General features: G+C 41.0%; 1 protein-coding gene across 2 annotated transcripts in view; it reads left to right on the top strand.

The window, feature by feature from the left end:
- The window catches only part of STXBP1 (syntaxin binding protein 1), a 229160-nt gene that overhangs the window by 144628 nt on the left and 67501 nt on the right, over positions 1–17031 (top strand). For both annotated transcript variants that reach the window (XM_078642001.1, XM_078642002.1), the window contains exons 3-5: positions 8457–8538; positions 13770–13846; positions 14484–14562. In XM_078642001.1, the coding sequence (XP_078498127.1) occupies positions 8457–8538; positions 13770–13846; positions 14484–14562 (238 nt within the window). The remainder of the gene's footprint in view (positions 1–8456; positions 8539–13769; positions 13847–14483; positions 14563–17031) is intronic.

Here is a 17031-nt window from a genome sequence, read left to right as displayed (position 1 = left end):
TAAGTGCGCATGTCTGTGGGGTGGCCCAAGACAACTGGCCAAACCTTCACGCTCACTTAGAAAGTGCCCCAGCTGCTCCTCCTCCTGCTCTGTTAGCAGCCTAGTCCGCCCGCTCCGCAAAATTATCTCAGCAGGGAAAAATAAAATAACCTTGTGTTATTATCATTTTTTTCCCTTTTTTGCATTACCGAAAAGAAGTAAGGCTTAGATACAAAAAAATGTTTTTGAAAAATGATTGATGAAAAAATGCTCACAAGATGTGTGACTTCTAAGAAATGTGTTAAAATGCGCTTAGATATTTACCCATCCATAATCTCCTTCCCTCATAAACTCTCACATCCTCTAGGTGTGCCAAAATTCCAGAAGTCCAAATTAACTCCAACAAGAGGTTGCCCAAGAGCTTGGCCTCCTTTACCAAGTCTGTTGCCAGGTTTGAACTGCTTGACATCTGTAATTTCTAATTAGATTTCACACAGTAGCATATCTGAGCATCGCCATATGTATGAGGAGATGTCTTCGATTATGTCTTCTCCTACTTGACAACGTCAGCAGCTTTCACAACAGAATTTATGACCTTATTTACATTCTAAACACAGATGCATTTGATTTTATGGCAAGGCAGGAGGCTAGCATTATGCATTACCTTTTATTTATTTACTATCTCTTTTGAAATTTTTTTTTTTTACTTAACAACATGAGGAAATGACAATAGACAAATAAATGAATAGCATTGACGGTAACAAAATCAAACCCATTTAAAAGAAAAACATTCAGATATATAGATAGGATTGTAGCCCGAAGTAATTTTGGCTATACAATAAGGCTCCATAAATTTTAGAACAACGATCCCCAGATTTTTTTTAATTTACATAGTGAACGGATCCCCCTCATTTTAGCCAGTGCATATTCTATATCAAAAGATTCTTTAACTAACCCCCACCACTCCAAAGCCACAGGTGGTCCCCGCGAGATCCAGACTTGAGCTCTTGTCAGTCTAGCACATGCCAATAAGATGGTGAATAGGTCTTTCTGGCTAGAGTTCTCATTCTACCCCCCATCATTACATCTAATACTGTAAATAATATCGGTCTCCCAAGTTTCTGGGACAGAATTTTAGTGATCCTCCGCCAAAACACTGTTAGCTCAGGACAGGAGAAAAACATGTGTTTTAGATCAGCTGCCAGTAAGTCGCATTTTGGGAACTTTTTCAGGTTGCTAGCAGGGTTGTTAGAAGACCATTTGCTATCCTTTCAGGTGTATAATATAGTGGACATATTGTTTATACTGCTGAAGCCTTAAGTTGGATGAATGTTCAGACCTGCTGATACTGCTGAGAGCTAGCGAGATGGTGTTAGCCGTGATAGAAATCCCCATTCTCTGACTCCAGCGTTCAGCTAATCTGACACAATCATCCTCTTTGTAAGTATTGAAGATGTAATACCCAGTACTAATCAGTGATTTATCATTTACAGCATAGAAGCAATTCCATATATCAGAATGCAAAACATTTATGAGATTCAGGCAGCGTATAAAATGATCTAGAATCTGAAAGTACTTAAACCACATGCTTTCTGGAAGTATATATAAGATCTTCAATCTTTCAAATGTCATAAACCCACTATGATCATACAAATCCCCCAGAAGCTAGACCATTGCCTCCCCGCCACATCGTGAACAATTTCTGGAAGGCTTGGGTTATCCCATACGGGAAGTTTGGCATGATAACACAAAGTGTTGCATTTAGTCTAGATAGCATGCCAGATGGTTACAATATCACGCCCAGGCTTGAATTTGACCCGCTTATAGTAGTTTGGATTGTTAGTTGTGAAAAGAAACATGTTATAATGTTCCTCCAACATAAATTTGTGAAAAAAAAGTCATTCCTTGAATTTATTAAACTACAAAGACGACCCAGAAAAGCTGACCAAAAGTATAATTTGAAATCTGGAAAGTCCAATCCCCCCTGATTAAATGGGAGCTTTAAAAGATCGATTGATGGACGTGCTTTTTTATAGCCCCAAATGAAGCTATTCAGAATCCATCTAGACGCTTAAAGAAAGAATTATTCACTCATAGAGGCATGGACTGGAACAAGTAAAGGAATTTGGGCAAAATCTTAATTTTTGTTAAATGTATTCACCCGCTGATTCCCATAGGTACGTTGTGCCATTTTTTAAGCGATTTGGCTGTTTCTTTCAGCAATGCCTCGTAATTTAAGGCAACTATTTTAACTATTTTAGCAGAGATTCTAATCCCTAAATAAGTAGCAACACTACAGACTCCCTGTACTAAAGCCGGAGGGTTATAATTCAGCAACACTTGAGTTTTATTGGTATTTAGTCTGTTGCCCGAGATAGCCCAGAATCTCTTTGCCTGCTCGACTATCCCCTTCATTGCTTCTCCGACATCTGTTAAGTATACTGCAATATCATCTGCATATGCAGTGATTTTGAGAGAGTTTGTCCCATATTTAAAAGGGGTTATTCAAGGTTGATTTTGCAAAGCCAAAAGAAATGGCTCCATGGACAGTGCAAATAATAGAGGAGATAAGGGGCACCCTTGACGAGTGCCATGAGAGATTGGAAAGATGGGAGATTGCATCCCAGCATATGTGATTTTAGCACTAGGATGGTCATATAAAGCTTATACCCATTGTAGAAACTGACCTTTAAATCTGAATGCTAATAATGTAGCCCAGAGAAAGTCCCACCCCACTCGGTCAAAAGCCTTTTCAGCGTCTAGTAATATCATACCGAGTGGGGTTAACTTAGTCCTGGCAACATCAAATGCTGTCACGGCCATATTTACATGGGCTGTAGTATCCCTTCCTGAGACAAACCCATGTTGCTCAGGGGACACCAAGCCAGACATTATCGAGGCAAGGCGAGTCGCCAGAATTTTAGCAAATATTTTTGTATTGGTGTTTATAAGTGATATTGGTCGGTATGGCCCACATTCATCCGCTGGCTTGTTTAAAAAAAAAAAACTATCTGTGTAGTATTCCATGAGTCAGGGGCTTTTCCTCCTGCTCCAATAATTCGATTGCGGCCCGTGTCTTCCGCATCCTCTGGACAGCCCACCGCCTAGTAGTATCGATCTCATAGTTCATAATACAATTAAAATCCCCCATTACCACCGGTTTCCCTTCCCAGCTCAGTAACTCTATGTTTACCCGATCTATAACTGAAGAGTCACCCGTGTTCGGGCCATATACTACACAAAAGGTATATTTACAGCCTCCTAACCCTATTTGTGCTGTGGCCCAACTGCCCCCTTTATCTGAAGCTATTTTGCTAACATCAGCTCTAAATCGCTTATGTTTTAAAATTGCGACTCCTCGTATTGAAGCGTTCAAATCCGAGGTAACAGCTACATCGTACCCTAGTTGTTTCAATAAGTCTCACTCTTTATGAGAAATATGCGTTTCTGAGAGCATAGCGATTTGTGAGTTGTACATCTTAAGTTTTTCAAAGACTAGCCGCCTCTTGTTCCTACTGTTCAAGCATGCCACGTTCCAGGCTAAACATCTCACCCATTCCATTTTACTTCTTACTGATTATTTTACTTCCTTCCCTGTTAGTTAGATCTGAAGTCGTCTCGTTTTTTGTCACTTTATTTCGTATTACCCTCATGTTGTTATTTTTTTTGCTTTTTTTCCCCCATCCGTGAACCCACCCAGCACATAAGCCCCCGCCCCACAGCTTCCCACCCTACTTCTAGGGGTTGGAATCATCCTTTTTTCCCCCAACTGCCGATGGATTGGCAGCCAACTAGAATCCAGTACCCACGTTTGCCACCCAAGACAAGACCTCCCCGCTTTATATCAGAAGGAGAGAAAAAAAAGGATTAAGTATGAGTGAGTATGAGTGAGTATGAATGAATATGAAGATAAAAGAGAAGAGGGAGAGATTTACTGGAAACATATACTCCAGATCTAAGCAGCCCCTTCATTCTGCCATTTATACATCATTTCCTTCACCACCAATTTAGAAAATAAAAAGTGAGTTTGGCCCCCTCTCATAATCTTTAAACGAGCAGGTTCCTGCAAGAAGACTTGAGCCCCCAATTCTTTTAGTGGATCAATTAGCTGTCTCAATTGCCATCTTCTATCCATGGTAGTTTTACAGAAATCTGAACGAAAAAATATAGAACAAGAGTCAACAGCTATTGGCGATCTAGGACCAGCTTTTAATGCGACTGCTTGTCGCAGCAGAAAATTGCCGAAATAGAGCAAGAACAGTCAGGGATGGCGAGGATTCTGCTGACGTTGTACAATTGGGAGTCTATGGGCCTGCTGGATCTGGCAATCCCAGTCTCAGTCGCCAAGATCCGGGAAAGCTTTTTGCAAAATATGGACTATGAAAGCTTTAGGATCCGCTCCCTCCTGCCCTTCAGGTATTCCAAATAGCTTTAGGTTCTGTCTCCTCTGTCTATTTTCAATGTCCTCTAGCTTGAGTTGCATGTTCTTAATTTGATCTTTGTGTTGCAAGACCGAACTTGCAGTTCTGGAAGCAGTCTCTTCTGGGCATGAAACCCGCTGTTGTAGCTCCATTAGCCCTTCCGTCACTGCCCCGACTTTCTCCGTTACATCCTTCAAAGCTACTTGGATATTATGATTGTCTGCCCTGACTTGGGCAAATAGCTCTCTTGTTTCCTCTCTCGGATCCTTCAGGGCTTGCGGTATCATTGAAAGTATTACACCTTCGTTGCCTTGAGCCCCTTTACTCTGAGGCTCTTCTGCTGAGTGGAGCAAATATGGGAGAGGAGATATTGGAGGTAGTGTAGATGAAGGAGGTAGTGCACATGAAGACGGGAGAGGACCTGATGCTGGGGATACTGGGAATGGGTCGACGTGGCTAATTTCTCGAGGCCCATCAGGTGATTTTGCCGCCTTTGGATCTGATTGAGATGTTGCATGAACTGGGTCTTTGGCTGCCAGAGTTTTGTTAGACCCCCCTTCGATCCCACCATCAATCAAGTCCACATCCGAAAGCCTAGCAATCACTGTCTTTATTCTGCCTTTAGCCTGGACCCATTTCCTCATAGGACTGTTGTCTGATGGATCTTTAGCCTGTGTTGTCTTCCTTTTCCCAGACCCTATATTGTTGGTGATTATCTTCCTTGTAGCCTTCATTATTTTACCCTTAGTAGTCTTTTTTGATGGGGTCACTAATACCAAAGCCTTCTTTTTTGCCTCCCGTTGAGGTCGTTGATCCCTTGGTGAACCTCTGGAATGCTGACCCTCATCCTGAGCCCCCTCTGGAGTGTTTAGGCCACTGGTGTCTTTATCACAGTGTCCAAAACCCTTTGAGTCCTCTATGCCAATATTAGCAGTGCACGCTTCCAGAACATTGTCGAGGTTTTCACCATTCCCACCATTCGTGTGAATTTCGCTATCCCTCCCGGAGCCCTGATTTTCCGTCAGCCCAGACTCGCTCTCATTACCTGCTTTCAGCTCCTCCGTCTCAGTAGTTAACCTATCCATATTGCCTTCCTTTTCTGAAATCTGTACTTCTTCATGAGAGAGCTGCAGTTGAGGCTGAATTACCTCCGTGTGGCTCTGAGATGCAGACAAGCTGCAACTTTGTTGCCTATTGAAGATAGCGTTAGTAATAGTTTCAACCAACTGATTCCCGTCTGGAGACTTTGTAGCAATCTCCGCAAGATCTGTTAGGTTGCTCGACTGCACAAACTGCATTACAGGCTTCCCCAGTCTCATATTCAATTTAAGAGTAGTCGCGGCTACAGCATCCGCACTCTCCGCCGTATCAGCAACTCTCTCCGTCTGGCAGTTTTCTGGAGCCGCCCTTGAAGCTTCTCCCCCCGCACTAGCAACCGTGCTCGCGGCTACACTCACCCACTGGTGGCTTGCTCCGCGGGCCCCTCGGGTCGAGCTCTTTGATGGCACCATGTTCGCTGACGAGGCAGTGTTGGAGGAACAGACGAGCCGATATGGTAGCAGAGAGGGAAGCGCCAAGCCGAGGAGGTTCCAGTTTTGGAGAAATAACAAGGAGAGTTATTTTTCCAAAAAGATCAAAGAGATATTGTAAAGAAAGAAATACAACAGATGTTGGAGAAAGGTGCTATAGTGAAAGTGGATGAAAGGGAGAGGAGATGTGTGAGTACGTTGTTTCTAGTCATGAAAAAAGAGACGGGTTGGAGACCATTAAGGGTGAGAAATATTTTTCAGGAGATGGATTGGATGGTAAAATTAGATTTGATGGATGCTTCTTTTATTCCACTGGATGTGGAGAGTCAGCTCTAGCTTCAGCTCAGAAGGGATGGTCAGGTTTTTTAATTCCAATGTCTCCCATTTGGTCTTTTTTTGCCCCCTAGGTGTTTTATGAAAGTATTGAAGCCAGTAGATGTGTTGCTAAGAGAACAGAGTGTGAGAAAGGTGATTTCCTTTACTTAGTTTGAATCAAGAAGAGGACATTTTGGGGATAAATGTAACCACGGTGAGGAGTTTGTTGGAAAGGTTAGATTTAATTGTAAATCAAGAGAAGTCAATTCTACTGCCATCACACAGGATGGAGTTTCATAATAGATACAGAAAGAGTTCAACTTCAGTTAAAAGAGAGGAAAATTAACTGAATAAAGAGTGAAGTGAGTTATATGAGAGAGAGATAGAAGGTGTCACTTGGAGAAAGAGCTGGTGGGGTAGGCCTATTATCCTCATCAATTCAGGCTGTTGTCCCAGGACTTACAGGGCACTTCAGGGTTGGAAGATCTCAGGTCTATTGAGAGGCCTTTGGTATGGGGACAAGGTCAAAGTTACGGAAGAAGTAAAAGAGGAGCTAACCTGGTGGTTGAAAAATGTGGAAGCTTGGAATGGTCAGGCAGCTTTTTGAACAGTTTCGTATTTTATATTAGAAACAGAAGCAAGCCCCTTAGGATGGGGTGCGATATGTTTGGGACAAGAGATTGGAGGTAGATGGAGTTTTGCGGAAAAGGAAGAACACATACATTATTTAGAAATTACAGCACCTCAGTGTGCCTTTTGCAGTTTCAAAGACCTTTTACAGGGTTGTTTAGTTTTGTTAAGGATGGACCATACAACAACAGTGACTTACATAAACCAATTGGAAGGAAGCAGGTCAAAGAGGCAAAGGGAGGTTGAGAAGAAGTTTTGGGAATTGTGTCAGGATGACAAGGACAATGTGGTATCAGATTGGAACTCACATTATCTTAGGGATTACAGTGAGTGGAAATTAAGAAAGGATATCTTTTGGAAAATAGAGTTAAATATGGGTCCAATAGATGTGGATTTGTTTGCTTTCCATTTGACGTCTCAGTGCATGTTTCACAATTTGCTTTGAGGAGCTTTTAACAATCATAATGCCAGTTTCCTGTCTTTCATAAAATGCCGATTCTTAAAGTTTTGGTGTGTAGAGAATCGTGATTTGTATTAAAGACCAGGATGCTAACAGTATCCCACCCTACCTTAATCTGTAAATTAAGGGGGGGGGGGGATATTAGGAATGTTTAGTCAGTTGCAAATTGGTTCAAGATATGTAAACATGTTTTGGTTTACAATTCTGTTTTTGATGAGTTATGAGTAATTCAATGTACTTAGTACGGAATCATTTTACAGTTTGTATAAATAATTTTAATTTGCCAGATAATTGAATAGCGGCTTTGGATGAAGCAGTGAAGTCAGCAAGCAGGATGAATAGAGAGCAGCGCTAAAGAGAACGAAGTTGGAATGTTGAGGGGTTTTATGGACTGGGTCTGCTGTTCTTCATTATGAGTCATGCAGTGTTCTGGTTTTGAAACTTTAAAGTATTGATGCTTGAATGTAGTAGTAACTAAATAAAAGGTAATGAATAATGCTGGCCTCCTTGTCTTTAAGAAAATCATGATTCTCTGTCCATCAAAGCTTTGAGAATCTGCATTCTTCTTCATCTTTGTCTCTAAAGGGTCCATTTGGTGAATAATATCACACTAGGTCACAAAACCCAGGCAGGCATGAAACAAAGCAACATTCTAGAATGACTACCTATTGCTGGTAATTGTTAGAGAAGGATGGGGTAAAAAGATATGTTTTTTCCGCTACATTGCTTGGGTACTTTCTAGTAGATCATGGCACCTTACCTCCGTACCGTACTAATCCCAAAGTCTCCCCTGCTATGTTCCAGTGTGACTGTTACGCTATGCACACTTCCATCACCTCTCTGGTCTTGAACCATCTTGCACTCCATTGAGATTTAGACCCTTTCCAGACTCCATCACTACCACCTCTCCACTCAGAACTACCTAGAGCATTTCCGTGTAGAAATATTTCCCAAAAAATGCAAATGAAGATACTAAAAAGCTTTACAGGTAAGTTTAACTGCATTTCCTTGTGCTTGAGGTAATGCATACAGTGTCTCTTTATCATGATTGCAGAGGGTGCTCATTCTTTGTGTTTTTAGTTTTGCTTTCTACCCGCTGAGACCTGTCTCTTGTTTTTTCAGGTGCTGGTGGTGGATCAGCTCAGCATGAGAATGCTTTCCTCCTGTTGCAAGATGACCGACATCATGACCGAAGGAGTCACAAGTGAGTCTGTGCATCTACCATTCACCACAGGGGAACCCCACTGCTTTTCTTATCCCACAAGTCACTCAAGAAGTACCCATGCAGAGCGTCCTGAGCTCGTTCAAGGATTTTTGTCACTACCAGAAAAGTGACATTTACCAATTCTTCAGCGGGCAATCAGGTCCTTGATTCTTCCTCGGTCACTCTGGCATACCCTAGTTTTATTGTACCATCAGTGACTTCCTAGAATTGCTTGACAATAGCAATGGCCCAGACAGTTGCCATATGACACCCCTGGGATCCCAAGTCACCTCTCTCCCCTATTCATTAAACGGATCCAGGGATTACAATGCACTAACTCTAGCCCTGCAGTAGAGCTGTTTCAGTTTTGAGGTTGTTTGGGGCCTGGAAGTCAAGCCACCGATCACCAAGCCTAGAATTTGTCATGTGGCCCAATGTCACTAATTTAGCATGGGCTGACCAGAGTGCTATGGGCACTTGGGCTCTAAACTTTTCAAGGTAGACAGCTGCTGTCATTCCAAGACATTTACGAATAATAATGTGACACTTATGAATAATAGAGAGAAGTGTACTTTCAAGGGTAGCAGAATACTTTTAATAGTAGGTGAGCCCTTACAGTGGCACTTTCAAGGCCTACTGCTTACAGTCTTATGTTTTTCTCTGTTCAGTTATTATTTGTGAATGTTAGTGCATTATAGAGGGTCAAGAAGAGTACGCTGAAATCTGAGTTCTCCCCATATCCTTTGTTGCATGTATGCAACTATGTTCATATGTGTGCACACGTGCACAGGCATGGGACCGCAGTAGCAATGTAGGATTCCCGTTCTGCTCTTTGAATTTGATTAAGTTCATGCATAAGTGGGATTTATGGAGTTTTCCTCTATCTTGCATTAATGTGCAGATAGTTCTTCTCATTAATAGTACCATCCTATCATACAGTGTGGAGTCTATCACACCCTCCTTCCCTTCCCAACTCCTCCACTGTTTGATAAAGTTGATGCAGTGATCTGCCCCCATCCTACCCCTTCTTCATTAATGAATCAATAGTATACTGTCATCATCCTGTGGTTAAGGTTCCTTCATGTTTATTATAGAATGCTAGATATTCAGGCTCTAATGGAATAAAGAATGTGAAAGGAGAATCGGGGAGGTAGCTGAATGGTCATGTTGTTCTGGTAGCTGTTGTAGACAGGTAACTTTATACACCACTGGATGAGAAGGTTCGTGTGGGAATCAAACACATCGCTTTCTCTTTGCGGCACTTTGAGAGTGGTAGCTCAGTGTGAGCATTCAGCATAAATGCACTCACTCTCCAGCGTGTAATAACTAAGGGCCTGATTTATTATTTGGCGGACTGCCTGGCGTTCCACCAGCGGAACAGAATAAATTACACCGTCCCCATGCGGATGGACCGACCGCCAAATTTATAAATGACCGCCAAGCAGGTGGTCATTTATAATGCATTGGCATGAACAATTGTTATGGCTGTTCCTGCCAATGCATTTCGCTGTTTGATGAACCACTGCATCAGCTCTGTCGGGCCATCGGAGAGGTTTGGCCATGGCAGTGATGGAGTAGTCACCACTGTAGCCAAATCTATGGTTTGCCTGCATTTAAATGTGAGTGGACCATTATGAGGGTGGTAAGGATACTCCATCGCTGTTGCAACGGAGTATCCTCACGGCCAACTATAAATCAGGTTTTAAGTGTGTTATTAATAAGTTGGCAGATGGGATACTTTGTCACAAATGTGATGGATATCCCATCCGCTGTACTACAAGTTTATAGCCTATGGCCCTTGCAATACAGCAGACAGACCATTGGTTACATATTGACGGAGTATCCCATCAACCAAACTCTAAATAAGGCCCTCAGGATTAAAAACTACTCTTTCTCCCTTGTCGCTCCTCTGCTGTCCTTCAATAACGGGACAATGAATATATTTGATTATTTATTCCTTCTGTCTGCAGTGAGGAGTGTCTGACGCCCTCCATCCCCACAGGAAGGGGACTGATAATCTTTATTTATTGTTATGTAAATGTGTGTATTAAATCAGGCCAACATAAGTATATCGCTATCATGAGCCTGTCCACTCGTCAGCATGCAGGACATAACATATTATGGGCTCTCACCCCCCTAAAAAACCTTCTGCCCTGTAGCATGACTTCAATGATACTCTTCCATTTAATCTCTTGTTGTAATGACTTGAGTTTACTCTATGTCAATAAATGTGCCTCCTCCCACAATGAGGAGTCTATGATAAGCAAAGTTGGGTATCCAGAATAAATCTTGGCAAAAATGTTCAAACCCTCCCCACATTGCAGGGGGCAGTGAATAAAATGCAGCTATAGGGTGGTGATTGGGTCATAACGACCCACAGTGCTCTGAAAGAAGACCCCTAACCAGCAGCTAACTGGGAAAATGTCAAGAGTTGCACAGTCGCCGTTCTGGCATTGATGTTATGCTCTCATTGACTATGCTGCGTATCCTTAAATAGGAGACTATGGTAGGAACTATCTCCCCTGCCCTACAGTACGGAATTTAGGTGCAGCTTTTACTAACTAGGTGCATTGACGTGTAGTAAAGTTTCTCACTTTCCTTTCTTGGACTACAGTAATGGGTGCTATCTCCACTCACACCACTCACTCAGTTGTAATTCATTAAGTGGTCTCATACTATTTTCCATTTACTTATACCATTACTTCCACTGTCAATTTAGTAACAGACCTGCTATGTTCGCTACATACCGGTGCTTAATTTGACCCTATGGTTTCTGGTGCTCAGCACCTGCACATCGACACTTGTGACAGTCTGCCACAAGGTGGTGCTGTCTGGCTACTTTAAAGATGACCACAACGACAGTTAATTTGCTGCAAAGCTCTTCTTTATTCATTGCTACTAGTTAAGAACTTCACCTCGTTCACAGCGTAAGTTTATCGGCCAACGAGCAATGTGGCTAATTGGATCTCTAGTATTTCCTAATCTCTTGCTTCGCCTATCCTTACATTTTCTAATTTACTATTTTGGGTGACCTTAACGTTATAATGGGATTTATGATTCGGCAGACGGGATATCCGTCCCTATAATGATGGAGTAACCCTTCTGCCAAGTTCTAAAACAGGCCCTTAATGTCCCTTTCCGTAACTCTTTACTTGAAGCTAATTGTCCCACGCTAAATTACTCAGTAGAATCTGATGTTCATACTTTAGACTCCTGGATCTGAACCTCATGCAATGTGTTCATTCCCACTACTAGTAAAAAACGTCATCAAATTCTCCCCCTGCTCCATGGAACAATGACTCATTGCACCAGCTTACAAATTGTGTAAAGTTTTGGAAAGATGTTGATGGAAAACTTACAGCCATGAGGATAAATGAAGAAATAGATTGATTTTAAAAGATTATCAGAAGAAATGTAGTAATGCTAGAGCGAACTTTTGCTCAGATAAAATTACTGCGGCCAAAAATTGCCTGAAAACTCTTTTTAAGGTAGCTAATAATCTCTCTGAGTAGGCTAGTACTGCCACAAGTACCCCTCTCACACAAGTTCAATGAAATGAAATTGCGAACTTTTTCCTAAACAAAGTAGCAGACATCCAGGTCGCCTTTTCATGCACTTCATTGATTAGTCCTTCTGAAGTTCCTCCTAGCACAAAGGGCACTTTGAATATTTTCCATCTTCTACATGTGAAATAATTAATTTCTTTGCTTGAAGCTACTAAAGCAGGTTCTCCGCTTGATTCCCTATCCCCCATCGGTATTGGGCAAGCTTGTGTTGCCAGTGATGGAGCAATTCACTCAACTTCACTCAACTTCTGAATGCTTCCTTAACAGAAGCATTGTTACCTTAGCATGAAAGCTAGCCATAGTCACACCTTTATTAAGAAAAACTAATCTCGACCCTCTTATGTGGTCAGTTTATAGACCTATATCGCTCTTGCCTACCACGGCCAAGGTGTTGGAGAAACACGTTAACCTGCAGCTCTCATCCTTCATTGAACTAAATGCTTTACTGCACTCTTCACAACCAGGCTTCAGGACTGGTCACAGCACTAAATCAGTCCTCCTCTGTGTCACTGAATACCTGCATTATCAGCTAGACATTGGTGATTCTGCGGCACTGATCCTTCTGGATCTCAGTGCCACATTCACACTGTGAATCACTCTTTAATGCTTTCCAAACTAGCAGATATGGGCGTGCAGAGCACAGCCTTGGCTTGTCTGAGCTCATTTCTTACACGCCTGCAGCTTGCAGTTGCACTCACACCAGCACAGGTCCAAATCACACCATTTAGACTCTTGAAGACAAAGCTCTCTCTCAAAGCTCTCTCTCCACTTAAACCCTGGCTGGAAACACCTTAAAAAACAAGAGATGTTCTTAAAATGGACCACTTTGTATTAAATAATTAAGATCAGTATTCTTTCTTTGAAATATTCACTTGCTAGCTTTGGAGACCTCATTGGATAAGTCATAAATCGGCGCAATTCTCCATATAACAAAGAGTGCACAGCTTTTTGCATTCAGTTTGAAAAATTAAGCATACACAATTATCATCAATGTCTGATATCCAATTTTCTGAATGCTGCCTACCACACCAGACCTCCGCTGACAACTTTAGTAGAGCATTTGAACCAAAACAAGGTGACCTGTGTCCATTACCAAACATCTGAAGGCTTATACCAAATCGAGAAAAGCCAACGTTATATGGCCTTTCTTCGCTAGAAAATATTTATGAATGATAGTCTTTGATACATACAGTGGCAAGCAGTGCAAAATGTGTTTTAGCTAAGTTATAACGTAGAATTCTTTGACCTTTTACCTATTTTCACATGTACAAATATGTATTTTGCATGAGTCTTTCACATGGCGTCAAAAAGGGAGACAAGCCTATAGTAATGTGTCTTTTCCTAATCTCTTATTTTGAATCTCAACATTAATCTGCAACACCTCCGCGAGGCTAGTCCCAGTTTAGACTTTCCTTAATCCTTAGTAAGAACTACCATAACTTTAGCAATTATGCCTGATTGGCTCTTAAGTAATCAGAGCCAAGGGCATCAGATTCTATCAGTGTACTTGCTTTCAAAGATGCAATACTGAAGAAATACAACACAATACCAAAGCTACTTTAATCTGTGTGGAACAATTAATAATACTCTGTGGTAAATGTCTTAACCAGCAACTTGTGTAATACTTCATCCAAAGACTACTCATATTTGATTTTTTTTTTCTAGTTGTGGAGGACATCAATAAGAGGAGAGAGCCAATCCCCAGCCTGGAAGCGGTCTACCTCATAACACCCTCAGAGAAGGTAACATTGTTGCAAATCTTTAACTACAGAATGCTCACACCCGACTAGTATTCTCACAACCTGTTCATTCTTCAGAATGGTCTCCCATAGAAAACACCCTCACCTACAAGCAATCGTACGGCATGTGTGTACACCACCAGGCAATACTGCTGGGCATTGTTAAGCCAGCAGTGTGTCTCACCGGATGACTTAAACCAGCGTCAATCTTACATGAAGATTGCCCCACAACAGGCATTATCAAAGGTTGATTGAAGGCCAAAGTTTTAGAACTACACTCAAACCGCTTTTTGCTTTTATACAAACATTCACTACTTTAAGATGTCTTTAAACCTACAGATACACCATGTACAAACAACTGAATGTGAACCATTTACCTCAGGGGCCTTCAAGGCTGAACAACCTTGTTGCACAATGTGTGTTCTTTCATAGGTGTGAAAGGCCAAGTAATATCTTTCCACAGTTAGAGATTGCTCATGGGCATGCCAATGCCAATTGATGCTCCCATGTGACTGTCCCACAGTCCTTCTTGCAACTTGTGTTTTTTTAGTCTGTCCTATTTTATTCCCGACTCTTTCTTGTTTTTAATCTTCATCTGTCCCATGTTTCTAATGCTGAGAATTATATTTGTTTGTTTTAGTCAGTCCATGCTCTCATTGCTGACTTCAAAGACCCTCCCTCTTTCAAGTACAGAGCAGCACATGTCTTCTTTACTGACAGTAAGTTACACATGCAATATTTGAAAATGTCCTCCTGTTGTTCATTCACTTCCTCATGCTATTTTTGTGTCAGTGCCCTGCAGGTTTAGCTAAAGCTGTGAACCTTGGGATTAATACCACTCAGAGATTTGCCTGTGATTGAGCACAATAGTACTTTGTGTGAGCCAGGCACACAGAAGATGACAGGGGTGTTAACATAATACACTTAAAGGTACCTTACAACATTATTATCTATAGACCAAGATTGTAGGTCACAGCAAAATATTTGAAAATCCTCCCTCGGAAATCAAAACAACCTAATGTTGCTTTTAGGACCCTCACCCATTCTAATAGTAGCATCCTGGTCAATAGAAACCAGGATGGACTTAACCATGTTCCAGGGACCTCTTTAGAGATTGTTATCTGCCAGGGTCTTCATGAGAATAAAAATTCCTCAAAACACCCAGGTATCCTTTCTTCTAGTTAATGTTTTTGGTATGGATAAAAACATATATCTTGGATGATACCTGGGAATTATGGCCATACACCCGTATTTAAGTTGACATGTTCCAATCCTGGATATAGGCCCCTAAGGGCCACAGGCGTTCACCAGGACTAGGAGTGTGCCCCCATTTCTGTCCATCAGTTATCCCAGCTCAGTCTGGACTTATGACATATAACATGAAAGAAGCTACTCACCTTAATATTAATTTTGCCACTCTTGAATCCCTATTTGGGATCTTTCTTAGTGCGACATAGCAAGGCCAATATCACTAATAGAGTGGGCGAGGTCTTAAATACAAAAAAGGTTTTGATTGCCATGGGAGGATTACCAGATAAATTGCCGTGAGCTATAAACCGGGTGTGTAGATAATAAGGTTGTAAGATACCTTTAAGTGTATTGTATTCAGTTAGGGAGACAGTATCATATAGTCCTCAACTTTCTCCCCCACCCTACTAGCAACTTTTGTGGTTGTATTCGGGACTTGTAAGAGTAGGGGTGTTAATTTACCTATTCTCAAAAAATGTAACACATTACTGCTTGAACAACAAAATTCTGTGTCCATGTCATTCGTGCGTCTACTTATACAACACATTAATAATGATAGTCATTCATGGAAAACAAAATTAATAAGTGAAAGATGTCCCTCCCAATATTGACAAAAGGTAATCAGGAAGCTTAAGTCTGCCACAGACACATTTCTCTAGTATTCATGCATGAAAAATATATGGTGAATGGATTCATATTGTTAATCAGATTGAATAAGTCATTTTAGGCTAAAGTAAATATTACTGCTGATCCAAGTTTGGTTCTTAATAAGGTGTAACCATCGTAGGTCAGTGGTACTGCAAAGACTCCAAAAATCTGTTGTGCTTAGTTCAGCACAATCTGCTTGCCGTTCTGAATTTGAATTTACATATTAATTGAATTATGAACATCTGCTTGGCTATCCCACAAAGACGATCTAACTATTTCCGGGGGAGTGAGTGAAAGAAGAAAATTACCTATTAGGAATGTCTAAGAACTGATGACCTTGGAAATGGACACAAAACTGAAGTCAGGTACTTTTGCTGACTTCATAATAATGCCTAACTTATAACCTAGATTTTCACTTTCTTGCAATGTACCCAGTGATAGGCATTTTAAAAATAAAGTAGACTAGCAGTTTACATCTGTGATAGCGTCTGCACAAAAAAATATTTTTCAACTGTTAAACTGTCTAAATTGGTTGAGTGGACTATACTCCTGTTGAACTGTTTGCTACTGGCATAAATCAAAGAAATGCCTGTGCTCCACCAAAGTGTTAATGGTGTTATTACATGTTAAGTGCATCTTCAGTTGAGAAAGGACAAATGCTCATGGTTTGATATCATATTGGGTAATTATTGAGTAAAGATATTGTAGCAGAAACTGTGATATAAAGGTGGGACAGACATTTGAGTTGAAGATAGATCAACATGTCATTGAGATACAAAAATCAATTGATCTTAATAATTAAAATGAGTAAATCTCTCGGCAATAACACCTTTGGGTAGTGGTTTATATTATTGGACATAACTGAGGCAGCTATAAATGTATTTTATTAACTCCTAAAATTTAATTAATTGAAAGTTATTCATTTTACTGTGGTTTTAAAATGTAAGTAAACTAATTAGTATTTGGTTGATTGGTTTTATTGATTGATTTCATGGTAGACTGAATGAAGAGATTCCACTTTATGCCTATAAAATGAAAATAAAGTTAAATGCAGGCATGATTTAATATTCAAGTGTGCTGTGAAGAAACATCAGTGAAACAGAGAAAATAGCTCTTCATCCAGTGGCGTTGACATTTAACTATCCGGTTGTATTCTCACCCGGCCTCAAATCGCAATGCGGGCAAAATCTCCTGGTAATTCCCAGTACCCAACATGTTTGGCAGCTCAAGTTTAACCTGGTAACATCCTGGCACAAATCGAGCCAGAAACTGCACAAAACCTTATTTATGCT

The sequence above is a fragment of the Lissotriton helveticus genome, chromosome 5_1, assembly GCF_964261635.1.
Source record: "Lissotriton helveticus chromosome 5_1, aLisHel1.1, whole genome shotgun sequence".
Classification (NCBI taxonomy): Eukaryota; Metazoa; Chordata; class Amphibia; order Caudata; family Salamandridae; genus Lissotriton; species Lissotriton helveticus.
The sequence above is the reverse complement of the archived record's forward strand: the minus strand, read 5'-3'. Positions and strand labels throughout refer to the sequence as shown.